Source organism: Xiphias gladius, chromosome 7 (genome assembly GCF_016859285.1).
Source record: "Xiphias gladius isolate SHS-SW01 ecotype Sanya breed wild chromosome 7, ASM1685928v1, whole genome shotgun sequence".
Classification (NCBI taxonomy): domain Eukaryota; kingdom Metazoa; phylum Chordata; class Actinopteri; order Istiophoriformes; family Xiphiidae; genus Xiphias; species Xiphias gladius.
Window position 1 is genome coordinate 6,877,775 of NC_053406.1, and position 14,196 is coordinate 6,891,970.

General features: G+C 39.1%; 1 protein-coding gene across 2 annotated transcripts; it reads left to right on the top strand.

The window, feature by feature from the left end:
* Positions 1–1,312: 1,312 nt before the first annotated feature.
* On the top strand, positions 1,313–13,467 carry mpzl3 (myelin protein zero-like 3). Of its 2 annotated transcripts, none has more exons than XM_040131817.1 (6): positions 1,313–1,722; positions 4,537–4,703; positions 9,366–9,579; positions 10,736–10,892; positions 11,626–11,695; positions 11,965–13,466. In XM_040131817.1, the coding sequence occupies exons 1-6, from the start codon at positions 1,653–1,655 to the stop codon at positions 12,043–12,045; spliced, it is 759 nt and encodes a 252-aa protein (XP_039987751.1). In that variant the 5' UTR covers positions 1,313–1,652; the 3' UTR covers positions 12,046–13,466. The 2 variants fall into 2 exon arrangements, with proteins under 2 accessions (XP_039987751.1, XP_039987752.1); XM_040131818.1 differs by lacking the exon at positions 1,313–1,722 and adding an exon at positions 1,849–2,205 and having other exon boundaries at positions 11,965–13,467.
* Positions 13,468–14,196: the final 729 nt, after the last annotated feature.

The following is a 14,196-nucleotide window of genomic DNA, read 5'->3' on the forward strand; positions in this document are numbered from 1 at the left end:
TCAGAATTGCTTCAAATTTTTCTTTCCTCTAATCGGGCCATACCATTATTTATTTAACTCCTCATAAAATATCTAGCTATTGTGTTTCACTGCACACAGTAGACCTAAAATCTGTCAAACTGATTTAAGGTCTACTGTAAATCAAACTCTGTCAAATTGAATTTGATTACGGTACACAGCTGATACATACAGAGTAATAGAGGACGCTGCTCTCATTCGATATCCTCTGATGTGTCATGAAATTAAATGAGGTTACGTAATGCATCTCTGCTGTCAGAATTGAGGAAACGCTCCTGGCAGACTAGATGGATGTAAGGATGTAAGTGACAATCCAAACCAAATAAAGCTATAAATAAACTTCAAAGGGACTCTGTACAAACATGAAGTTGAGAGATAAAGCATTACACCAGAGTGAAACCAAACTAGCAAAGGCTGGAAAAACAAATTCCTTCTCCCATTAGGGATAATTACGACAAGTAAAGACAGGAGATCGGGGACAGGGATAGTGGAGTAATATGCCTAGATATAGCAGGGGAGTCCCACTAGAGCATTCATGGTTTTATACAGAAGCTGGCTGGGGAGATAACGGAAGGACAGGGCCTCGGGCCTCCACACAGAGGGTTCATATGAGGTGATAGAGATGAGAGAAGAGAATGTACTATATTTGAATATGGTTTTATTTTGGCACAGTCCATACCTGTTTTAGCGAGTCTCTTGCATATGCTCCCATGCTCATTATCAACATCCCTATCTGGAAGTTGAACTGCCAACAGAAAGAAAAAAAATAATTTTCAGAGAAGAAGCTCTTTTCTATAACAGTGAATTGCAGAGGCCCTTTACTTTGTGAGTGCAGCGGAAACATAGCAGTGAAACACAATTTACTAATTTGTCTTCAGCAGTGATTTATATCAAACCATATGGAACCATACTTTATTATTATTATTATTATTATTATTATTATTAATACCACTGAGTATAAAGCTCCAGGAATTTTCGATAGCATTTATTTACTTTCTACTGTACTGCATTATACAGAAAGGCGTTTCTGTTATTTAGCCTACTCTCACTGATATAGACGGAATGGTCAAAATAAATAAAAAAAACCCAAAACAACACACCTGTCCATGTAATGCAATACAATTCCACAGCACCACAAACTGCAGCTTGAGTTAAGACCTCTCTAAAACAGTTTCAACAAAAAGTGAACATTACAGCCCCTCATGAATGGAGGATTTATTGCAGGACTGCTTTCTTAGACTGCGTTAGTTTTAGCTGGGTGTACCTGATAAGTTGGCCACCGGCAACTACTACAGTGAGGCATCACCTCGTAGACTTATGGTTGCACCACCGACACACCGTTGAGTCGCTATGAACACCTTGGTTGTAGGGTGTATCACAACTTCAGTCTTTCGTTGGGGGGGGTTTTTCACTTCCTTCATTTCAGCTCAACAGTTCGGTGTCGTTTTCCCGATGATCCCGCAGCTCCACCTCCCGATACACCTGTTTGTCAGGTACGATAGTCCGCGGGTGGAACGGAGACACTGAGTCACGACGAGGGAGACTATGGACGGAATTTTCCTGAAGCTTTGACGCCTTTTTTTTTTTTTTTTTTCCCTTCCTCACGCGAGTGAACCCGTTTTTCGCAGATTAAAATGCGTCGAAAGCGCCCGGGAAGTGCGGCTCTGAGTGCGGCTTTGCTGCTGTGGTCGCTCGGTTGTTTGGGTGAGTAAACAGGCCGCGGCCGAGTCAACTCCGGGCTGAACAGTGCGGGACCTGCGTCCGCGTCTGGCTCCATGTTTGTTCAGGTAGCCCGGTGCTGCCGGCACCGCAGTCCGCCTGGTTTTCGATAACAGTGTCGAGCTCTTATTGAGGTATAGCTAGAAATTTCTGTAAGGCCCCTTGTTGCGGGCCATTTTCATAAAAAAAAAAAAGACTGGGTCTACAAGAAAACAAGTCTACAGCTCTGTCAACCCTCCGTCACATACAAATACCCCTGCCGGAGCAAAACGTAGGGCTAAAATCTTGTGCATTCCGGATGGACGCATACAGCAAACACAGACAGTCAGTATGTCGGTTGCATTTTGCGGGACTGCGACCAAAGGGCCCGCAGAAGTGAGCGGCCGAGTTGCCTCCGGAGACAGGAGCAGTCCATGATAATGACGGGGCGGCGTAAAAAGCCAGGCTTGGAGGGACTCTTGACAACTGGTATGCAGTAAGGAAAGAGCGCTGTCTTGTTTTTGCCAAGTACAGTACAAACATGGCTCTAGACTGCGGGCAGTTCTTTGCCTCTGTTTGAAAGCTCCTGACCTTTTATTGACGGAATAATGATGAGGGATAAATACAGTACAGTCCCGTGGGTCTCCGGCCTCGCCAGAACACAGGCGACATGAAAACGTTGGGGCAAAGTTAGTCTCATTATGGTTTGTCTTTCTTTGATAAACACTTGAATTTTGTCTTACATTTGTGCTGACAGCAGTGCCTGCCAGTATGACATAAAAATGTTGCCAGTTATATTTATTTTTTTAATCATTTTTTCCCCCCAGGGTTACATCAGGATAGCACAACATGTTGTTGTCTTCCTTCCTTTTTTTTTTTTTTTCTCAAATTAAATGTCCAGGCATCTTGTTGTTTAAGAATCCAGATGTCAACATCCCCACTGATGAGCTGCCAACTTTCCAGTCCCACCATAATTACTCCATTGCCAGCATCTGTCCCGTTTTCAAGTTCAAGAGCGGTTCAGCTTTCAATGCTCCTCTGCTTGATTTCCACTCTTATGAAGTGATAGCTTTGTTCATGCTGTCAACCCACTCACCCAGGGGGTCTTTGTAGATGATTCAGGCTGATCACATGATATCTCACACTATTTTGTGGAAGATAAACTTTGTCCTCATCATTGCTGTTAGGGTCTTTGATGATCTTTGATATATCTGCTGACGACCAGGCCGATTTTGCTCTCACTTAGTCCTTCGAGAAAAGGCAGTTTGAGGACTTTGCTTTGAAATGGAGAAGGATGCTTTCATTTATGCCCAGAAAAAGCAGTGTATGAAAGTCACTGATGGGTTGTTGACATTCAAATACAGAAGTTTTTTTTTTTATGCTAGGTTCACCTAAAAGGCCAGGAGGACAGTGATACATTATGATAAGATTATTATAATTAAATTTCTGCCGTGATAGCGGTGTGGCTCTGTCAGTTAATGAGTCGGTGCAGTAACCTGGTCCAGCCTGAAATATCTCTACAACTATTGGATGGATATCTGGGAAGTTTGCCTCAGATATTCAAGGTCCCTATAGGATTAATTCAGATGACTTTAGTGTCCCTCCAATGTCTCATCTAGCTCCATTAGCAGGTAAAAGATTTTTGCTTATTCAGTGAACTAACATGACATCCACTTGATGGACTGGCACATTTTTCATTTTTATTTTTTTTTACAGACATTCATGGTTCTAACAGGATGAGTCCTCGTGACTTTGGTGATCCCCTGGCTTCTCCTCTAATGCCAGCATGAGGTCGACATCTTTGGTTTTAAGTGAAATATCTTGACAGTGATTTGATGAATGCCATGAAATTTGCTTTAGGTATTGAAGGTCCTCAGAGGATGAATTCTGTTGATTTTTTTGAGCCCCCTTACTTTTCATGTAGCGCCACCATTAGGTTAGAGTCTCAATTTGTTCAATACTTTGGTTTATGACAAATACTTGCGAGACTAATGGGATTTCCATCTTCTTAGCTGTGTTTAGTGCAAATTATTAAATTTTACTATGCTAACACGCTAAAATGAAGATGGTTGAAAATGCTAAACAGTATAATGCAAGTGCCAAATGTCAGCATGTTAGCATTGTCACTGTATGCTTGTTAGTTTGCTTATATTAGCATTTAGCTTAAATCACCACTTTTGCACTTTAAATAGTGTTACAGAGCTGCTAGTGTGACTGTGGACTCTTGTTGTTTCCCTATTTTCCATATGGTCTGAATACAGAATAACTGATTTTTATCCAATAACAGTTTGTTTGTAAAAGAAACTGTCAGTTTTCAATCCTTGTTCATGGATACAGTCTGGCGAGCCCTTAAGCATCTACTATTGTTGTAGACACCGCTCTGGCTGGCCTCCCATAGCATACTGAATGAAGTGATAACAATGAAAAAACATCTAGTGTGAGACACAGGGACATAGCTTTATCTGCAGTTTAAGGTCCCTGACAGACAGATGTGTAGCAAGTCTGTCAAACACAGCAAGAGAGGCTAGTGAGAAACTTGTAATAGAATGTCACTCAGGTCAGTGTCTGATAGGAAGAATTTGCTGTGCCGACACTTTCATGTTACTGCAGTATGGGCACTTTTGCAGATGCTATCAGGTTTTTAATTTACTATTTTGCTTTCAGTAAGTGAGTAAAATGTCACTCACATGTGTCTTCCTTTTTTCATTTGTCTGCCTCTACTCCATCCCCTTTTGTTATTCTCCCTGAACACCTAAACATGTAAATCTTCACCTTTTTCTACTGTCATCCCTGACCTTCTTTCTACCATTTCACTTCCAGCCCCTTCGCTCGTCTCCTCCATCACAGTGAGTTCTCCAGCAGAAGTCCATGCATCTAAAGGGGATACTGTCACATTGTCATGTACTTTCACTTCCACCAGTAGGCCAACCAGTAAGATGACTGTCAGCTGGTCTTATAGGCCCCAGAGCGGAGGGCCACCACAGTCAGTGAGTATACATTTGTCAGAGCTACTGTTGGAACAAGGCTGCTAAAATGAACATGTATGTCTGCTGTTGCAGTCCATTCAAAATTCAGAGATGCTCTCTCTGTGCTTTACTTTTTCCAAGACAATTTGGGCAAAAGATTTTCCATAAAATGCATGCATTGACTGGTTCTTGGATTTGATGCATTCACTTACTCAGTCAAAGGTAAATGTACAGGAAAACAAAGAAACATATGCAGTGCAGTGCACCAGTTGAATACTGATGCTGTGCAAGCTGCCATTTGGAAGTGTTACTATTGAAGTTACAAACATTGATAATTTTTCAGAAATTACGCATTTCAACTTGACCATTAGTTTCATCTGGTTACAGATTTAAGGGTTTTTGTCTTTTGGTTGGTTTACGTACCAATGGCAAAAACCAATATATTCTGTGGGTGTACTGGATTGCATTATGACATCAAAAAAGAGCTCAAATGATTACTTGATAAATTGATTCGTTGATAGAAATACAATTTATTGGCAATTAATACATGTTGAGGATCAATTTATCATTTCAGTAATTTTTTTTTTTTTTTTTTTCAAAAATACCAAAAAGTCTCTACTTCCACTCTCTCTTCTGCCCTTTCTTAGCCTACTATGACCATTAACTGAATATTTTGGGATTTTGGACTGCTGGTCAAAAAAAAAAGTAATGTGAAGACATAACCTGGTGCTCTTGGAAACAGGGTTGGACATTTTGCACTATTTTCTGATGTTTGTTTTCCATTGTATCTGTTCTTTTTTTTTTTTTTTTTATCTGTCAGACTCCTCCATTGGATTATTTTCCAGGAAATCTGTGAATGGTCCCCACATCTTTTCAAAATCCTTGGATTTTCACTTAAATGCAAATGATAATTTTTTCATAGATAAATTAACTGGTCAAAAGATGGCATTTGTGAATTTTTCCAGAACGCAGCCATTGTGTTATTGTCAGGCAGATAACAAAAATATACCATATTTTTCTTCCTGCACCTTAAATTAAATGAAGTAAAACACAAAACACAAAATATTGTTTTCTTCCAAAAATCTCTGATAGTAGGACATTCCCATGTGCATGTCCATGTCACTTCATCTTCTTTACATTTAACAAACTGGTCTGGGATATTTTGATTGAAGATATGAAAAAAAGGTTCCCATTAACCACTTGTATTGTAAATATGTGACAGTAAACAAATACTTTCTGAAATTTTAGAAACTAAATGATTAGTCAATGATGATGAAAAGAATCAGCAATGAAAACAATAATTAGTTTTGGCCCTAATCAGTTTTAAATGATATAATGTGGATGGAAATTCAAGTGACAATAAGTTACTTCATTTTTTTAAGACCTCACACAGACTTTGTTCTTTGTACAGGTATATGACTCACTCACTCTGTACAAACATCACCTGTTTGAATATCTGGTTGCTATGTTTGCTTTCTTTCCAGAACGTACATGTACAAACTCAGGTCAGCCTCAGTTTCAATGTATATACTGTGTGTACCGATAAATTTGATTTACCAACACCACTGTATTAGTAATCTTCAGTTTTTATCCAGCCACCCACCAGCCCAGCTTTGGTGTCTTTCAGAGGCTTCCCCCAGGAAACCCCGGCTGGTCAGCTACCATAATGCCCCTTCCTTTGTGGTGGTATCGTGGTCTTGTTCGAAAAGCACTCGGATGTATCCATCCCAACCCATAAATTGCACTCAGTCCACTAACCCCACACACTCTGGGTTAAGTTTCTTCGACCAGTCCACTAAAAATCCACCACATAATTTAAGCAGTTCCATTTGAACTTGAGGATAGCCATCGAGTGCGGTTCTGTGAAATAGCATTTGGAGCATGGGAATCCACAGTGTGGTAACTGCAACCCTATATGCCTTGGTTTCCTATAGGAGCACTTAGACTTAAGTGGAAGCTAATGTTTTGTGGCCCCGCTGATATGGAGTGCTGTTGGTTTAGTCATTAAGATGCTGTTGTCAGGTCTCACAGTGTGTGGGGGAGGAGAAGAAAAAAGAACTTGGTGCCCTTTTATATCGACATGGTGTTAGAGTGTATATGCACGTGTGTGACAGTCAGCAGATAGTGTGATATTACCTCACAAAGTCGCACAGCTATAGTTAAAAGGTGTGTCAGCAAGGGAAAGCCACCCCAGTGCCCATATTTCCCTCTACCAAGCCCAGCTAGTTTGTTCTCTTTATCACCGATAAATAAAGTGTGGCTGTTTCCTGATACATAGATGGAACCAAGTCTGGAAGTTTCTAATTAAAATTTCTAAGCCTTCATTTACTTTCCATCCAATTTCATTAGTAGCTTTGGCTGGTTTATTGGCCTGTGTGTCCCCGGTCGTATATCACACCAGGAGAGACCATGAATAAGCATGTGAAAAGCTCCATCAGAAAATATCATTTTGCTGCCAAAGCTTTAGTGTCAGTCTGAATTGCTGAAGTGCTTCAGTGACTTGCATAATTACCTCAGTACTGATGAGAATTAATTTTGTAGATTGGAGAAGAGAGGCTGGATGTTCAATCAAATATCAGTGGAAGCTGATGGTAATTGGAGGATTTGGCAATTGAATACTGCTGAATAATGCTCAAAATAAATATATTATGAAGATCTAAAGCTTAAGTTAGACACTGTTGTTAAGTTTGTCAATTCGGTGGAAGCTTTTGTCTAAAGTGTCTCAGATTTGTAGCATAGGTGGCCCCAGTTTATAACAGTCACCATCCTTGGTCGTATTACTGCTTTTTTCACAAGTTTAAAAGGAAGGTTGAGACTGTTTGTTTCCGGACTGAGCGGACTCTCACATAGTCACTGACTTCAAGCTGCTCTCATGCAGGCTGCGCTGTGCCAAGCCCTCAGACAATCAGTCGTGGATGAATAATAACAATAAGTGCAGGTAGATGACTGGGTTTAGCTCTGCCAGGCCTACAATCAGTCTGTCGGAGAAATGCAGCAGATAGACACACAGCTGCAAAACCATAAAGCTGTATCAGTGTCAGTGATTGTTCAGGTGACTCTATGTTTGCTTTTGAGTTTTTATTTTTTTTGCTTCAGTTTATTGGGAGGCCAAACGCAGTTATCCTTGTTGGCAGTGTTTATAGTGTGTAAACCTTTAGGCAGTAACTATAACACGAGGCATACATTTTTGCATGATCTTGATTTAGGCTGCATCAGTAAGTGGTAAATATTGCTGTAGGACTGTTGTTACACATTTCAGTTTTTGTAAGGAACATATTTACACTTAGATCCTGTACATTTTACATCGCCATACAGAGACCAAATTATGCAAAAACAGATTTTACACTCTCTAAATACGATTGAAGTATCCTTATTTTTCTTCATATTTTCATATACAGATATTTTTTATATACAATATATTTCGTAAAGACTTTGTTTTTTTTATATTTATATTATCTTTAGTTTTACCATTTTCATATTTTAATTATGAATATGTTGCCTATTTGTGATATTTATGTACTGTAATCACAGATTTTTTTTTTTATCGACAAAAATTTATTCAGTGTATTGTTCAGTCCTACCTCAAACCTGGGTCAGCTCCCCATATAATGCTTCTGTTCATTCCGTTTCTCTTACTTTGTCATATGGTCTTTCTTTCAGCTTTCATTAAAATAAAGTTGGATGTATAGGAATTAAACAAAGGGTAAAATAACAACATAAACATGCTGCAGCACAGAAACCGTATCTAAGACCCATAGAGAATAGGTGACAATACTTTTAAGACTCAACTCCTCTGTCTCCTTGCATAACTAATCACTTGTCCTGTTCCTGTTTGTCTTTATATGCTGTTGTGTTTTTATTTCTTTCTAGTGTGTGGTTACTGGTGACTAATCAGTTACTGACAAAACCTATTAAAGCACACACTCTCCAATCTTAGTTTACACATATACTGTAGTAGTTCCACATTTTCATTCCCCCTTCTCCGCCCACACACACAACACAATTATACTCCGGATGTCGTATTTCGGAGAGGTCTGGGTCAGCCTGACGTGGGAGTAATGAAGAGATGGAGTTTGTCAAAAACAGACTGTAAACTAAAAGTCTGTTTGATTTTGCTGCCTTGTGAAGCAATATAATATAAAATTGCTCTATACATAAAGATAATAATTATTATTATTGTTATTAAAAAGGTAGTCAGTTTTGAGATACCTGTTCTTTAAATTTTCTCTCTCTGCAAGATTTACGCACACGTGGAGTATTTTTGGCTGTTGCTTGATGAGATTTTTATTTGTATTTCTTAGACTGAACACGGAGCTTTTGACAATATTGCAAAAAAGAAAATGTCCCACCACCATCTGCCCCTCCACCTGTTGCTCTAGACACTTTCCCCTCAGGCAGAAAATTGTAAGTTAGATTTAGGAGTGATGATTCTTATTATACGCTCTCTTGACAAGAGAACTGGTCATTAAGCAAAATTATTTAGACAGTCAATAAGAAATGCTCAGTACGTCATTGTAAATCACTGTTTTTCTCTCTTCCTTGAATCGTACCTATCCAGTTGTCAGTCACTGAGGGGATACATTTTGTGTTCAGTATCATTTTACACTCTTGCTCAGGGCACTCTCCATCCATTTTAAACAATTAAAATGTAATTTCTTTTAAGCTTCTCTCTTCTCCTTCCAGTTTTTCCACTTCTCCTCACGGGCGTTCCCCCCACCTCACGGTCAGTTCGCTGATCGTATCCAGTGGCAGGGAAGCCCAGCGCGTGGGGAAGCCTCCATCTCTCTGATCAATGCCACGTTGAACGATAATGGGACCTATACATGCTCAGTCAGAAACCCTCCTGATGTCCATGGGTCCCCAACTTCACACACTGTCCTCACCGTCACACCAAAGGGTAACATAGCACACGATGTAAAATCATGTTTATCTTCTAAAACATGTTCATGCTCTGCTCAATGCTTGTCCTGATTTCACCCTGAATACTGAATATATGTAGAGACTGGGCTGAGAAGGAGAAGTTTCCACTGCCAGCCACATATTTTTATAGCAGGCTAATCCAAACATCTCTTTAATGTTTGTCTAAGCCTATCACGATGTTAGCTATATTGAGTCATACATATTCGCCCGCCTCTGCTCTCAGCAGACTGTTGATGTTTAAAGGAAGGGTCGTAGTGGAGGGCAAATCATCAGATCTAACTTACCTACTTTTGCAGACTGATTTAAATAATTTTCAAATGAATTTGTAGTAGTCATCATAATAAACAGTATTAAACTATTGTGATATTAATGGAGACAGGGGTTCTTTGAAGCAATAGTTTGTATTTTGGGAAATACACTTACTTCATTTACTTGTAAAGGGACAAGATCAATACCTCTCTTATGTCTGTGCAGTTAATATGTAACTGGAGCGCCTACCAGCACTGCTGAAGCATACTAACATGTTCTATCTTTTTTCGTTTATTTCCTGGCTGCCGCGCAATGAGGAAGTCACTGTTCCAAGTCAGGACACATAATCTCATTTATAATAGCAAATTGTTGATTTCACACTTTTTGTACAGATTACCAAACACGATATAACATGTTAATTAGTGAGCTGTATAGGCGCTGGCAAGTGGATTTTGTTATCTTTGGATAGAGCTAGCCGTTTCCCCCTGTTTTCAGTCTTTGTGCTAAGCTAAGCTAACAAGCTGCATATTTACTGTAGAGATGTGAGAGTGGTATCAATCTTTCCATCTAACTCTTAGTAAGAAAGCAAATAAGTATATGTCCCAAAATCTTGAACTGTTCCGTTAATGTTTTTCTGAATTTGTAATAGTTTTGTCTCGTTCACTACCATTTAAATTGGTGAGAAGTGATTATGTACTGCAAGTGCAGAGTGCGCATGTAAAATTGCTGCATATACTGTATATGCCGTATATGGTGTGTACGTACAGTGTATGTCTGTGTAATGTATGCTTTTGTAAATGTGGATGGTATAACATCATTTGTATGTGTGGTCATAAACAGCCTGTTAATGGGAATCCAATGACCTCCCACCTTCTCCTCCACAGCCCCCAGCATTCGCTTCTCTGATGTTGTGGTCCTCCTCGCTTTCATCCTCCTCCCCTCCGCTGTCATCACTCTCATTCTGATTGGACGGATGCTATGTCCCAAGAAACAGCGCAACAAATCGAAGGTCTACAGATCACCCATAGAGGTCACAGAAGGGTGAGTAGATTTATGCAACCAATCACTGCTGTTGGTCTTCAGGGGGTAATAATAGTCATTGCAGGCTCTGATAGTTATAGATGTGCTTCTGGATTGCTAGTTTGATGAAGGTTAAAGAAGAATCTAAATTTGAGTCAGGGGTTTAATTTCAGGAGGGTTTGCTTGTTGCAGAAAGGTGCTTCGAATCATCATGAAATCCAGCACTAAAGTCTGCAATTAGCTGACTGTATGTTTATAGTGTAGCAATCTCTGTGATTTGAAGTCAAAGGGGAGCTGGTATTTTGCTCTTTTGACTGGTGTTATACAGGAATATAAATGTTTGACAAATGTATAACTACTCTGTAATACATGTTGAACAGATAGCAGATTACATGGACAGGATTATACTGTATAATCAATGTGCAGCAACTCGAGTTCACTTTAGCCTTTTTTTGTTGATTATTCAGAAAAAGTCAATTTTATCATTATTTGTTTTGACCACTCTGGAACTACATCATCACTTTTTTTTGATTTTTTTAATGAGTGAGAACGCGTCCAAATCATTGTACTAAATTTAGGCATTTTTGGTAAGAATGCTAACATTCATAATTTGTTGTTGTTCAAATGACATTTTCCACATTCAGACAAATGAAGCATGTGAATACTGCGTCAAAATGTCATGTAGCAGGCTTTTTCATCGTAGTTGTCTATCGTCATTACTGACCATCTTTTGTGTCCATTCTGCATTCATCAGAGAGGAGTATGGTATTCACCCACCAGGGGCCGAAGTAAAGAGGGCAACATGCTGTGACCTATATTTGATGGTACCGTACAGAACGTTTCATTATAGAACAATGTCTTCCAACCCATAAATAACTTAATGAGACATGTCACCAGATCTGTTTCCCATGTTTAATTTCATATGCCCTCTATGTCTGACAACAGGACTGGATGGTTTAATATAGATTTTTTTTTTTTTTCCCCCCAATGTAGTTATTTTGTGTCTGGGTCTATACTGTATACACGTGTGTGTCTGTCTGTTTCTATGTATTCTCATTTGATTGTCTAATTTTCTGCTCCTCTGTGTGTCTAGGACTTAGAGGATGAGGAGGAATATTACAACCTAAAAAAGGGGCCTCCCATAGATGAAGGCTATGCTCAGTCTCAGTGCTAGAGAACCCTAGTGGTTTTGAGATGTAACTGCAACATCTGGACCTACTGGTGCCTTTCATATGGGAGATACTGAATGGAAATCAGTGCTGGATTCAGGTCTTCTGTGCCACCGTCACCCACTCACCCAATCACTTTGGTGATGCACTTTCCTTTTTGTGGTGACTCCTTTGTATTTTTCCCTTGAGATAATCTGAATCATTAATCCCCAGCATGATATTCACACTGTCAAATACAGCATGTCAATAATTTGATTTACCTTTTGTGTACAAGCTCCTAAGTTTCTCAAGGCTTCCCAAGAACCAGTTCACGGCTTTTTGTACCAGTGTGCTGTGAAAAGACAGGTATTAATTCCTAAATTTGAGAGCTTGTGGTTTTGATGAGATATTATTAGTTTATTGTGCCTTTCCAGGTAAGCAGCTGGTATCATTCTGTCAGGTATGTTAGGTACCAACTGACCCTGTGCATTAAAAAACACAAACACACAGATAAGCACTATACTGTATATATTTTTATATCTTGATGATTTGAATATTTCCCTTTCTTATTGTGAAGGAGATAGATATGATTTGTCTAATTTATTGCTTGTGTCAGAGCAGCTGTATGAAATTTTTCATTGTCTTTGTTGAGCTGTAGTGGAATATTTCTGTTATATCCTTGATATTTGGAGAGAAAGTAAATGGTTTGATTTGGAACTTTACTTGTGACCGTGTAATACTTTTTTTTTTTTTTTTTACATAACACTGTATATACAGTATATTTGAAATGTTTTCCTCCTGTATATTACTGTACCACGTCAGCAGTAAATGTGTGTGTGCCATCTTACTACTCAGTATACTTGGGAGATGTCTGTATGGTCTTTTGTGGATGTGGAATGAGACTTGGTTTTGGATGCATAGCTTGCTTGTGTTGATGAATGTTTTACTAACATCTTTGCCTAAATAAATTGTTGATGAGCAAATTCTTAAAGCTATGTGAGAGGATGAACATGACTTTTTAAAAAGATGCTCGCAGTAGGTCAATATAAAGAATTTGTTCATTACATTGATGCAATCTTTGTTAGTAAACAGAGACCATTCGTTGTTAAAGCTGATAACATATGGCCACAATTTTCTCTACTGCTCTCTTTGTTTGGTCTGTTGCACTATTCATGAATGGGTCTCTTCCACTATTCATGAATGTTCTTCAATATTCCTTTAAAAACTCTAAGGACAGGCTGGAGTCTCAGAGCTTCGTCCGCAAACTGCGGCAGCATCCGTCTCATTTATGCAGTCGTGGGACTTGAGTCATAAAAAGACCTAATAAGAAGCTGCCAATGGAAGGCACAGAAAATGATAAATCCTCATTCTGTATCATTTCTTCTCTTTTTCTCATTCAGCTCAATCATGCCCTTTAGGTTTTAATAATTCACAACACAGCTATGGTGAAACAATTATCATTCTTGCTTCATCTGAACTACCATGGCAACTACTTACTGACGGCAGGCAGAGAAAAAAAAAATTAAAAATTGATTGAAGAAAGAAACTACTGAAAGCTGACTGTCTGGACTTGATTTTCTGGATAAACTTTGTTGAGGAGAGGGTTATTCAGATTTGTTATTACCCAGGCTGAAGGGGTAGAATGTTATTACTGCCAAATAGTGTATCGCTTGCAGGTACAGATTTTACATTCCAATCCAGATCTCTGCTTTCCAGCTGTTGGGTATTGTTACTGGCCTGGAATCACAGTAAGTGTTGGAACAAATCTTATCAGTGAAATCCAAAACTCTCCCAGGGGAGAGGAAGCCAGACCCACCAACAATGGCTGAACTTCAGACCAACTCCACCCTCACCATAGAAAATTTATGTCCAGAGAGTGCACTGATTTGTGATTTCAGCATGTGTGTAATACCTTGGTATGTAGCATGATATTCAGTTTGAATGACCATAAGGTTATACATATGTTTAGTCTTTGAGTTGCCAGATTTTAAAGATGCATCCTTCCTCAAGCAACAAGTTACTTGTTACCAATAAGAACTAATTTATACCTTAACACAGTGTTTCCCAACCTGTTGGTAAGGACCCCATGAGGGGTTCAAGGATCAGGATTTCTATCATATTAAAATATTGTAGTTTTAATTAAATTTTTGAATTTAGGGTCACAAGCCAAAAAGGAT

What these genes read in the sequence shown, in the direction of transcription:
- mpzl3 (XM_040131817.1), top strand. Translation starts at nt 1,653, where the DNA reads ATGCGTCGAAAGCGCCCGGGAAGTGCGGCTCTGAGTGCGGCTTTGCTG. An exon ending in CCTCACCGTCACACCAAAGG is followed by an intron (nt 9,580 to 10,735) that starts GTAACATAGCAC and finishes TCTCCTCCACAG; the next exon opens with CCCCCAGCATTCGCTTCTCT. An exon ending in GCTGTGACCTATATTTGATG is followed by an intron (nt 11,696 to 11,964) that starts GTACCGTACAGA and finishes CTGTGTGTCTAG; the next exon opens with GACTTAGAGGATGAGGAGGA.